Consider the following 12,622-nt stretch of genomic DNA (forward strand, 5'->3'; position numbering starts at 1 on the left):
AAACAAGCGTGACTTTTGCTGTCACTGTCCCCTCCCAACTTGGTGCATTTCATTCCAACTGTAGTGATGCAGATCCCAAATGCTGATAGGATACAAGACAGTACCATGGTGGTCCGTGCAGCCTGGATGTAGACGGGGAGAGAGAGAATGGAGTATTTCAGGGTACAGCTAAACATCCCAGTGCTGTACCATGTGCAGTCCATCCAAAGTCCTTGCATCTGTGTTATAGCTGTTATGATATTGGAGCCAACGTCTGCATTTACCTTCCAGTTAGGTAGCAAGGTGGCCGCAATATCTCCAAAAACACCAAACAAAGCCAGAATAAAAGCAAAGAACTGCAGACTTGCTGATGCCATGATGATTATCTGCTGTCACCTTTTGTCTGCCCTTTCTCTCGAGAGAATGAGTGCCAAGCTGTAGCCCTCTGTGTAACAGGGAAGCAGGGAAGGAGGGGGGGGGGAGGAGGAGAAGTGTGAGGGGGAAAGAAAAAGAAATCAGCAAACAAAAAACGCTTGCCTTTAAAATTAGAGCTATCTGAATGAATATCTGGACACGACCCTGCAGCAGCTGAGTGGCTGTACACAAGGTACTTGAACAGAAATGATGGCAAGTGAACAGTGTTTTAGAATTGCTTGTAAAAAGGAGCTGCTGCCCTTTCATTGCAAGCCATCAAGCAAAACTTATTTTACTGCAGTTGGTTTTGGTAATAGCAGACAGATTGCAGGCTTACTAGATAAATATGCATTGTAAATGGAATATTAGGAACTTGCAGATTATAAGTCATTGCAGTAGGAGAACACTGGTAGAAAATATATTGTATTCTTCAAGTACCTTATTTGTGCTGATGGTTGTTGTCAGCTCCCGCTGACTATTTTATAGTAATGTATACTGTTATACTCTCCCTTGTGTAAAGTGTGGTTAAAGGTAACTCTTTATTCCTGTTAATTAAATATTACCTGTTCAGCTTTTTAATAACTGTTACAAAATTTCTTTGTTTTGAAGGAGAATAAAATTGTTTAGTTTTTGCAGTATTTTCACAATTTAGTCACATGTGACTTTTCTAAATCAATGTTATTTTCAGTCAGTGATTCCATTCCTTGACTTAGAGCAGCAGTGTTTAGCAAGTTGTAAGAGTGAATATGATCTGCTTCTGTCTCTAAAACGTGGGGGTTTTTTAATACTGGTATGAAACAACTCGTTTGTGAAAGTGCATTTTTTTTTAATCAATCTCCTGCCTAAAATAATTTGCAAATTTGCCATGCAGTGACAGTTTTAAAAATTCATTAAAAAAAGCTCCCTGCTATTCTTGCATAGAGTCCAATTTCATTTGACAGATGAGAACATTTTAGGCAGTGTGATAACTGTGCACCTGGGAAGATTGAACTTTTGCGGTTACGTCAGCTGGACTGTTGGAAAGCAGATGAAGAACAATAGTTTGCAGTGTCTGAGAGGAGGATTAGAAGGGGTGCCCTGCCTTTTGCATGGGGCTGTATAATTGGCAGGTTTTGTCTTTTATCATCAATAAAAAAAGGGCAAACCTCAGCCTGGATTATGCTAAGACATTCTATTTAAATATGAACAATAACATTGAAATTGGTCTTTAGCATTAGATTTTTTGAAAAGCCATAATAATAGGGAATAAAATTGAAATAAGTGGAACACAAAAATATCTGTAGCGTTGTACTCTTTTCAGTTAATGATACATAAGACAGTAAGGTTTTGATCAACATGAGTTCTATCAGTCTTTAGTGCCATTACTTAACTAATTAATATATTTATCCTCTATAAGAATTATTATATTTACTTTTATTCTCTATAATAGTATAATATAATCCTCTAGATCCTCTATACAATATACAATTTATGCATTTATACTTTAATTTTTATATTTTACTTATTTCAGGTAATGGTTCAAGGATGTGCTAACTCTGTCCGGCATATATATATATTAAAAATGCTTATAGTTAAGATGAGAATATTAACAGCTACTCATTTTAAAAATCTTACTTCAAAGAACTGCCTATGTCCAAATCCCTTCAGTTTGTTCAAATTGTGAAGAGGTGCTGTGGCAAATATGTATTATTTGCTGTACAGGCCCATGGAAGAGATGGCTTAACTTCCTTTTACAGAAGGAACTGACATGTCCAGGTAGCTCAAAACTCATCCAAAAGCATATTCTGGAGCAGCTAATTAGGGTCATGAGTCAGCCTTTTTCATTACTTCCTTTTTAAAATTTCAGTATATACAAACATGCAGGCATAAATGCAAAACACTACAGATGGTAGCCATACATTACATCTAATTGTATGAACCACGTTAAAGGCATGCTAAATTCAAGTATAAGCACTACAGTTGTAATTAAAAATACAGTCATGTTTCATTCCTGTTTGTATAGGACTTACTGCTGGATGTGAGGTCTGAGATGTTTTCTTCACTGTAGATGTCCTGGAAAATGCAGTTTCTCTTGAATGGAACTATCCCTTCTCATATAAAACTGCATTGGCATGTATTAACAAAATTTCTTGGAATGTTTTTTTTTTTTTCTGTTCTCTACAGCAAGTGCATTACTGCTGTTTGTTCTCTCTCTTAGTTCCATCTACCCGAGAATAAAGGAGTACTTTGTTTAGTGAGTTTTGTTTGAAAAACACTCAGTAAGAGAAAGCAAAGAGATTATGGAATAAAACAGACAGAGGCCCTTAGTCCTAAATACATAATGATGTCCAGGTTCTATGATGAAAAGCATGAACAATGAGTAAACAGAGTAAAATCTTGAGAATCCAGAAACCGTAGACTTATAGAGTGGGGGAGGGAATAATTTAAGTTGCACTGAGAGCCAGAGGGTTTTGTTGTTTGTCAGTTGTTTTTTTCATCACAGATAATCTTATTAAAAGTTTAAATTTCCTAGAAAAGAACTGTGCAATTTATTTTAATTTGGAATTGGAACAGCAGGACATTTCTCTTCAACTGCAGGCTTTACTTATCTGTTCCTGATAGCTTTAGCCTTCCATAGGTCATCCTATAACTTGCTACCTTTGTATGAGTCTGTATAAAAGAATGAAGGAATAAAACTGCTAATAAAGCTTATATGGTAACTGCAACACATTGGAGAAGCGGGCTTGACAACTTGGTGTGCGAAGAAGTTAGGAGAGAAGTCTTTTCTCATTACAGCAATGATACACCCGTAGGTTCTGTACCTGAATTCTTGTTTCCTGTGATTCTCTTTGTGAGCCTACTGTGAGTGGAGTTACTACAAAGCTGTTCTAACCAGAAAGTATTGCTGTTAGTGAGTGGCAGAGTTACTTTGTGCTGGAGGTGAACCAAAAGTAAACTTGCATAGGAACAAGCTTGTCATGAAATGTGCATGTCTGGTATTAGACCTAACATTTGTCTGTAGTAGACAGATAAAATGCTGCTGTTGAACACTTGGTTTGTGAAAATGCTGGCTTAGAACTATCTCAGTAGGATCTCAAGCAGTCTGTTTTAATGAAGTTGTAATATGTTCTGCTTAGGTTTCAGTTTCCTATGAGTAAATTGCAGCTTGAGGAAAGGTTACGTGGGTTTGATTTTAATACAGCCCTATCACAAGATATGTGTGGAATTCCCATTATGAGACCTTTATTGTCAACAATTAGTAAAAACTGTCTCACTTTTTTCTTTCTTTTTTTTTTTCTTCTGATTTAGAGTGTTGATTTCATTAGCAAGGCAGCAGACTTGTCTGCATTAAATTGTACTCTGTCATGTGTTCCTCCCACCCTACCAGAACATAAACCTTCATTGTGCAGATACACTAAAACAGTAAGGGGTGAATAGTTGCTGTACTATTGACAGTTTAGGATAGATCAGTGGAATGATTTTCATAGTCATTAATTTATAAGATTTGAGTGCTATTTTGTAAATATTTTTAACATACCTGGCGGGGTGAAAAGAAAAGTGTTATTCATAAAATTGCCATCAAATTGAGTTGTATATTTTAAGTGCACTTGTGTACTCTATTGGCTTTCATAATTCTACTCTTTATGCATATTAAAAAGGTTAGGGAAAAATAGCATGTATAATTTTAAAGGAGTGACCAATTACAAGTGAAAAGCTTTCCCCTATATCTGTTGCTATAGCAACCAGGCAGCTTTCCTGGAGTCCAAAGAAAACAGCATCTGTAATGGAACTGAGAAGTGCTGTGTTTTGTTTCAGAAGCAGAAATTATTGCCCACTGGCCTTGAGATTGCAAATTGAGCTGTTTGGCTCTGAAGCGGTACACTGCATCTAGATTGTGGTTTTTTCTCCTTTAGAAATTTTTGTTGAAGATGCAGCTCTGACTCTCAAAGAGCCCTCATTTCTCATGAGCAGTTCTGCAAAACTGAGGTGACTAGGAGATGCCACAGGCTCTCTGGGTGTTTTCTTACCCCTAATTTTGTGGGGGAAATACTTTGTTTTATTTCTTGGCAATACACAAATGCATTTGTAAATAAGTCCTTAGTACATGTGAAGTATATACTTTCTCTGTGCGAAAAGATTAACTTTTCTTACACTTATTGTGAACACAAGTTTTTTCTGTATTCCTGTGGTCTTCCTCATAGGTAACAGCAACCTATGGCAAAGGCAGAAGGCTATGAATACTTGAAAAATTAAAAAATATGCTTTGGAAAATACATGTATGTGCATTTCACTGCAGATTCCATATGTCAAGTTTTCTTTGTTACCTGATTTTAAATAAGTTTTTGTCCTTCACATTTTAGTAATTTTAAGTACTTTTTCTGCCTTTCTCTTAACTCTAGCTTTCAAAAAAGGTGGACAAGTACAGAAAAACCATTCAGTAACATAAACTTGAGATCAGTAGTGCTAATGCTGGAAATTTGCTGTGTTTCTTTTTCTTTTTTTCCATCAGAAAATACCATTAATTGGTATTTTCTTTCCTTTCTCTAGCCAGTATGTTTGTTCAGCTTTGTAAGTTCTGCCTACATGAAAAACCTAATGCTGTTGGGATTTTATGATTCTATTGAAATATAGTACTTTGTGTGTTGAAACAGTTGTACTGGGTAGGTGTACTTGACAGCTGAGCTGTTCCCACTGAAAGAATAATTTGGATGGATAGTACCTTTATGTCAGAAGAACATGTCTACATCAGAGGTTGCTATGCGCAGGTTTGGTCGAAGCAGTATGAAAAACCCTTTAAGTACTCACATGATCTGGGCTATCTCAATTGGTACAGTGTGTGCTTAGAGCAGCAGCTGTTCTTTGGACTGTGCAGTTTAATGTCACATAGAATCTGTTCTATGAATGTCAATATTGGCTGTCAGGCCTTTTAAAAAAATGAATGATTGTCCATCATATTAACAGACTGTTTTAATAAGAGACTGAATATCTTTTAAAATCCAGTACTTAAAAAGATTTTTAGTCATTCAGTACCAGTACTTGTACAAATTCTACAAATTTTCAGTGGGCACTTCCACAGAATTTTTTTCCTTTTTATTGTTAAAATCTAGTTTGGAAGACGAACTTATGTATTCATTGCTGTGCAGAACTGGATTTTTAGCCCACTGTTTTTTAATGCAGATGTCTGAATTCAGGGCATTTCTATATAATACAGTGTCTCTGTAGTTGCATCACATATAGATTTATACATATAAAAACCATAAAATGTGCACATATAATCTCAGTCTGTTTTCAGACACAGGAAAGGTGACTATTCTGTGAGCCAAGCTGATTTTAGAACTGTAAGAGAATATTTACAAGCTCACCTGTGTAGAATCGTTCAAACATAATTTTGGATTAAGTGTGATACACAGTGTAAATACAGAGTTGTGTGGTCACTTATGCTGAGTGCAAACTTATTTTACCTACCATTCCTTTAAATAGGCTAGCATTTTAAAATCTTAGTATGTTGAAAAGTAATTCCTTGGCTTACATTTTAGAAAAGCCCTAGAGCAACAGAAAACATACAGGGAATGGGTTTGATTTCTAATTATAATACCAATTTTCTCCAGCTGCCCTTCAGCCTGTATATCAAATATTGTCTAATTTGTGTATTATGTCAGAATTGTCTCGTGGAAGGATCTGAAGACAGAAGTGCTAATTACTTTCCAGATTACATGGAAGTTGCTTTAGATGGAGGAAATGCCGTGGGGAAAAAAGAACCAAGTACTAATGGCATCTGAACTAATTGGAAATATGTAGATAACTAAGATTAAAATTATATAGGGCCTTGAAAGCTAAATCTTTATATCTTTGTATTCAATACTACGACATTGGTCACTGCGCAGCTGTGTTACCTGTCACAATATTGTCTTCCTATATTGTGCCTTTTTTCTGATGTCTGGCCAGTTAACTGAGAAGTAATGTGTACCCCAGAGGAATATGTGTACTCAAATTTATCTTTCTTTCCATGTAGGTGGATGTGGCTGTGGTGCATTTCACTCCACTGGTGCAACCAAAGATACAGCAGCCGTTCGAGCTAGTAGAAAAAGTGGTTCGAAGTGTTTTCCAGTTTAGAAGAAAATACTGTTTCCGTGGACTTGAGTAAGGATTTATAATGAAAAATTCTCAGATAATGTTTTCATAAATGCATCAGCTACTAAATCAGTTAGCTATGCATTTGATTTTATTCCTACCATTTTATATTTGTTATCATAGTTCATTAGAGTTTTCCATTTCAGAATGGTTTCTGAAGACAAATTCAGAGATTAATATCTTTCTGATGTAATTATGTAATAATTTCGTGGCATTTTTGTTAGTGCAGTTGAAGTTGAAATTGCTAGAATAAATTGGTCATCTTTTCAATAGTTTATCTGTCTCAGAAATGAAAATAACCCAGTCCAACCACAAAAATTACAATATGATTAAGTTAAAAACCAAAAGTATCAAAATTCAGAATCAAAGATGGCAGTGTGAGGAGGTTTTGATGGAAGTTTGAAGAAAGCATCATCTGTGGCAAATTTTACTTATTTGGGGATAATGTCAAAAGGTCAAATTATTGTTTCTGTGCTTGCCCTATTATTGAGCTCTTACTGGCTCTTTTATGTCTTACTTACTCCCCATGTCTTACTGAGGGAATTTACTAGGTTCTCTGATGTGAGAAACCTGTAGTCTCTTCACCAGAGGTCCTGTTAAAACTCCAGCATAGCCATGTGTCTGACTTGGTGTGGGCAAAACCCAGCACTCAGCACTGTAGAAATTGTGACAGATGCTGTTAGGACTAGAAGGATGCTCCTGCAGCTTGGGCTAGCTGAATTTGTTGGGCATAGTTGGCAATGATTCAGTCTAGAATTAGAGTGGATACCACCTTACTGAACTACAAGCCTTATGTGTCACTGTTTTAAAGGTGAACAAAGAATTTTGCCTCTAGTTTTGGTTTTTTGTTTTTTTCTTGAGGCCATGAATGCCACTGATGTCTGGGATGCAGACACTGGATATGAAATGAGTACTGATTTGCCTGTGTTAACATTCGAGTATGCATTTGGAGGTGTTTAGAAAAAGAAGTATCCAAAGTCTAGACTGATTTGTATTTGATTTACGGGGTGGTGGTGGCGGCTTTCTTTTTTTCTTTTTTTTTTTGTGTGTGAAAGAATGTTTCAGTGACAGTGTAAGCAGAAGGCATGTGTAATCAGCATGTCTATGTTATGTTCAGTATTTTTGCCAACGCTGAAAAAAAAAGAAACCCAACTATTGTGTAATCTCAAATTGCTAATAACTGCTTTACATTCTTTTGAGGCAAGGAGGGGGAATCTGAACTTTTGGACGTCACGTATTCCCTAGCAGCTTATCATACTTTAGCCCCTAGTATGCAGCTAAGAAACACAATCCTCTTACTATTTAGCTGACCTGAAAAAAATAGCAGATTTTGGCATATAATAAAGCTGCTAAGTTCATTTTAAGGTTATCTATCACATACAGTGTATAAAAACAAGGTATAGAATCAGTTTACGTTTGTCTGTAAATTCTGGCTCCAGGTATGTCTTTTAACTGCCCAATCAAAGAATAATTTGAGGGATGCTGAACTAATGGGTTATACAGAGCTTTTTGATTAGTTTGTCTAGCCAACACATTTGGCATATGGGAGTGTTACTGTAATAGGTGCACAATGTTTTTAGATACTATGTAAGTATCATAGATACAACTTGAAAATTGAGACACGCACATAAACCATGCCTTTCTATAAAGAATGACAGAGCTGAACCCAAAATTTAGGACTCTTGCCATATTTTCCAGGTTCTAAATATTAAAAACTGAATGGTTAATTAAATACTCTTTTCTACTTCTTGGCCTTTTTTTTCCTGGCATTAGAATGATGATATTAATGACAAGTGATAACAAATATCTTTCCAATTGGAATGAAACGGTCTGAAAGAAATCATACGGTTTGGCTCTGATCTGTTTTGCACAGTTTAATCTGTTGTTGCTTTCTAAATATGAGACTAATTCTAAGAAGCTTCTGTGCTTGTATCCGTACCCAAAGCTCTTTTTAATGTTAGCAAACAGGACCATACCTGCATGTGTTTAATATATTCATGTATGTGCCTTCCTATGGTGTCATAATGTGCATTTGCAGAAGAAGGACCCCCATATGTTTCCATTTGCTTAGATAATGAGTTGTATTAAGAGTGCCAGAGCTAAAATAATGACCATAGCTAATAGTAAACCTATATTAAGTAAATTCTCTGTTACTCTTAAGGGAAACTTAATTGTCTGTCTGAATTTTTTGAAATTGGGTTTTTTTCTCCCCACACCTTCTAGGACCTTGTTTCCTGAAAGTGGACGTTTGAAAAGAACAGAACAGCTGATGATGACAGCAAATGTTGATCCAACTTTGCGTCCTTTCCAGCTCTCCATGTCACAGTTTAGAAATCTGTGCAATACATACAGGAAAATGTGTGATGAAGACCCAACTCTTTTTGCGTTCAACTACAGAGAAGAACTAAAGCAAAAGAAGAAGACAAGGAATTTACTTAAAAGCACTAGTCAGCCTGAACAGACTGAAGAGGAAGATCAGCTATAACAGTTGTAATTGCAGCAGACTGATTTTTTTATTAGTTTTAACTCCTTGATCCAGAGGTGTTGATTCAGTAAAAGGAGGCTTCTATATTCCTACATCTGCACGAGTATGAAAGAAAGAACTACCTTTGAGAAAGTAAAGAGAGAGGGCAGCTCTCTCTATTCCATTCCGCTGTAGACAAAAGGGAAAAGGCAGTCCAGATTATTTTTACTTCAGGGGAATGGCTAGAACACATACCAGGAAACAAGGTATGTTGTGAGACAGGTAATTAAGTTGTAATAATTCTGAAATAATTGAGCTTTGTATGAATGAAAGTGCATTACTGAAATGTAAGAAAAATACTTTTCATACTTCAGCATGTAATACGGTGTTTGGGTTTTTGTGCTTTTTTTTATCCTGGAACATCCTACTGTACAGAGTAATCTAAAAAATAGAGGCCAAGGCTTTTATAAATACGCTCAAGTGACTGGCTTATGGGAGGATAAAGTGCACCAATTGCCTCAAGGTCTGCTAATACTCTTCTCATTTATACCGAAGCAAAGAATTTGGTATTTAAAGCTCCAGCTAGAGAAAAGCAGCACAATAAAAAGAAGAAAACATGGCTAAGTACAATACTTATTTGTCTTTTACTGTACAGGCTGGTAGAGAAAATAAAAAATACAGTCAAATAAAAGATTACAGGCCAAGCTTTGTTTTTGTATTTACACATATGTATAAAGTATAAACAGCACTGAAACATACAAAGTGAAACTTCTGCACTGTTGTGCACTAAAACACATTAAAATAACTTAATTCTGCTTTAAATAAAGCAAACATGAAAACCAAAGAAATAAAATGCCCAAGGTATTGAAAATTAATTTTGCAATGCTACTTCCCGTTGTAAACCCCTCTGCCACTCACTAGCACCTTTTCCACATTCCTTAAAATACTAATGAGGCCATCCCCAAGAACACTACATCATCTTAATAACTGCTTGAAAGGGATGAACTAATTTACAGACCTTGGCCAACTTAATCTATTTTTGATCCACAATAAATTAAAATAACTTAAGAATCCTTTACAGCTGTTTTTGTGGAAAAATGTATTAGTGCACAAAATCAGATAGTAGTTTTCCTGCAGCTTCCATGAATTTACTAGTTTTAAAACAAAATGTTTGTTGAATTTTATGTGGACTTCAAATGAATGTTTTAAATATAGTGCTTAGAAAGCTAGGATTTTCCATGTCTCTCCACAGCTTCATAAAAACAATCCTCATTAACTACTGAGGTTAAACTCTGAACACTAAATTCTCTCTCTAAAATAGAGTTCAGATCCAGGTTTGCAGCGTCAGAGTGACTGTCAAGGGACTGGTGACGTTCTTGCATTGCCATTAAAGTTCCTCTGTTACGCTTTGTGCTGTTTACTTTTCTCTTCACTGGGCAGAAATGGCCACGCACAAGCTTTGGGTGCTGTCCTATCTCAAAGCCATCTCCTTCCTCATTTTCAGCAGCCTGATCCCGCTCAGAGTCAGTACTGGGTTCCTCTGAAATCTTCAGCCGCTGGAACTGTATTTCAATGTCTTTTGTAGGACTGCCCTTCTTTAGGTTCTGATAATCCTCCTCCTCATCATCACTGAGAATGTCAGATTCCTTGACAAGAACATTGGAAAAGTCGGATGCACAGCTCTCTACATGTTTATTGGGAGATGAGTTTTTGGGCTCCTGTATGCTCTCAGAAGTGTGGCAGCTGCTGCTCTGAGTACTGCTGCTCAGGCTGCACTCATCAGAGTCCTGGAAGGTACCTTTCCCTGGGTCACCATTCCACTCACTACTGGATGAATTCTTCAGTACCTTCAAGGACCTTGTGGAAGCTGTGCAGAGGAAAAATGCAGATTTATTTTTTTCACCAAAACATTAGCTGGTTATACCTTCTGCCTCAATAGCCCACATATCATTACAGTGTATGTAGTCTCATTTGATAATCATCCCAAGTCAGATGTGCCAGCACTCTGATACTGACAGTGTGATCCCATGCCACAGTTTTCATTACAACTACTCCCAGAGCTATGTGCTGACCTTCCTATGTAATACGTAAAAAATCCTCCACAAATTGTAGTCATAAATTACACACTTCCGCAGGAAAGAACAACTGATTCAAGCACCTCAGGCACTGGAGGGCCAGAATGTAGGCAGAAGTTGAACTCTTCCAGATCCTGTGATGTTAATGGGATTTTATGGAGGACTGATGAGAAAGAAAACTTGAAATACCAGTAGCTACTCATTTAACTGAAATGTCTGAAGCCTATACTTAATTAGAATATTTACTGGGATGCAGATTTAGTGCACTGAAAAAATCAAGACCCCTGCCTTTTTCAGGTTGTTTTAGCTATAAATGGTATTAGGCCTGAGTTACTTAAGGGAAAGAACACTAATACCATGCCAAAGGGAATCTGTTCCTTCCCAGCAAAATTAATTTGGGCCTTATTAAGTCTTCCCTGTAGAGAGCTAATGACACATCACAGTGTGGGGAGGGGGGATAGCAAACTTACTTATCTCCTTTAGCCCACTGAGTGGTCACTCACTGAGTGGTGGAGAAACTACCACCTTCCCAGCCTAAATAAAGACAGAGATTTGCGGGTCTGACACATGGCACTCTACAGTCATGGTAATAATTGCAAACCTTCTGCCAGAACTGGAGTCCAGACTATTTTTCACTTTGAGAAGGTGTTTCTTACCCAATTTGGCTGTTGCAGGTACACGATTTTTGAGTGGGACGAGGCGATCTTTACAAGTTTTCTCCAGTGGTAGCTCACATTTTATGTGACGTCTGAAATTCTCCCGCAAAATAGAACGGATCACCTTTACAATGTTACTCTTGTTCTCAGAATCACTGCAAGTTAAAAAAAAAAATAGAACTTAATTTTCCCCTCTGAAATAAGACACTGGGATAAAATCTGCCCCCTTCCTTTCTGCTGATGTATTTTATTGCAGTGGGTTTTTTGATAGCTTATATTGATAGTGGGCTTGCATCTAGTCACAAAATCATAGGATGTTTTGGGTTGGAAAGGACCTCAAAGATCATCAAATTCCAACCCTCCTGACATGTGTACGGATGTCTTAACGTATTTTAGGCATTTCACATACCTTGCGTTTTGAGATCTTGGTTACTTCCTCTTAGAAAACAAGTTGACAGGTAAATTCTGTACCAAGGAATCGCCACCTTAAGTGGTTCTTTATAAGAAATTAATTTCTGCTAACAGCTGAGAGTCTGATAATTACTTTGTCCATACTGTACTGGAACTTATGCTAATATATGTGTGCAGATTTCTGATGTTGGATCACTGCACCAAACTCACTCCCACTTGGATTTGTTACACTTTATGCACTTAAACACTGGTGTAGTGCCTGGCTTCAAAGAGTGAGTGCTGCATTAAAACTGCTGATGGAAAGGTCACACAGGGGAAAACTTTTTTTTAATTCCATTAATGTGATTTGTGAAATATAATCTCCACGTAAAGCTTACCTGCTGCACAGCTGAAAAATTGTTTCTGGCCTGCCTTCTAGTTCTGACTTGGTGTGAATCAGTTCCCAGATACAGCTGTTCTCTGTTCCTGTGCATGGAAGGAAACGGTTACTTGTAGTATATACTTCACAAAAC

The 12,622-nt window shown here is 36.9% G+C and overlaps 3 protein-coding genes across 6 annotated transcripts in view; 1 reads left to right on the forward strand and 2 right to left on the reverse strand.

Moving 5' to 3' along the window:
* Positions 1-8: 8 nt before the first annotated feature.
* CLDN20 (claudin 20) lies at positions 9-3,620 on the reverse strand (the record flags this gene model as incomplete). The annotated part of the gene is made up of 2 exons (XM_027887474.1): positions 2,403-3,620; positions 9-424 (listed from the first exon to the last, which is right to left on the reverse strand). A coding segment is annotated over exon 2 (348 nt), but the record flags the coding sequence as incomplete, so codon positions are not given.
* On the forward strand, positions 3,086-9,659 carry LOC114059255 (dimethyladenosine transferase 1, mitochondrial-like). The gene is made up of 3 exons (XM_027887475.1): positions 3,086-3,181; positions 6,386-6,513; positions 8,728-9,659. The coding sequence occupies exons 1-3, from the start codon at positions 3,086-3,088 to the stop codon at positions 8,987-8,989; spliced, it is 486 nt and encodes a 161-aa protein (XP_027743276.1). The 3' UTR covers positions 8,990-9,659.
* Positions 9,492-12,622, reverse strand: part of TIAM2 (T cell lymphoma invasion and metastasis 2) — a 92,570-nt gene continuing 89,439 nt past the window's right edge. For all 4 annotated transcript variants that reach the window (XM_027887466.1, XM_027887464.1, XM_027887465.1 and 1 more), the window contains 3 exons: positions 12,488-12,575; positions 11,700-11,854; positions 9,492-10,835 (listed from right to left, as the gene is read on the reverse strand). In XM_027887466.1, the coding sequence (XP_027743267.1) occupies positions 10,195-10,835; positions 11,700-11,854; positions 12,488-12,575 (884 nt within the window). In that variant the 3' untranslated portion in view covers positions 9,492-10,194. The remainder of the gene's footprint in view (positions 10,836-11,699; positions 11,855-12,487; positions 12,576-12,622) is intronic.

The sequence above is a fragment of the Empidonax traillii genome, unplaced genomic scaffold (genome assembly GCF_003031625.1).
Source record: "Empidonax traillii isolate 1590-97213 ecotype Southwest subspecies unplaced genomic scaffold, ASM303162v1 scaffold211:size764888, whole genome shotgun sequence".
NCBI classification, from domain to species: domain Eukaryota; kingdom Metazoa; phylum Chordata; class Aves; order Passeriformes; family Tyrannidae; genus Empidonax; species Empidonax traillii.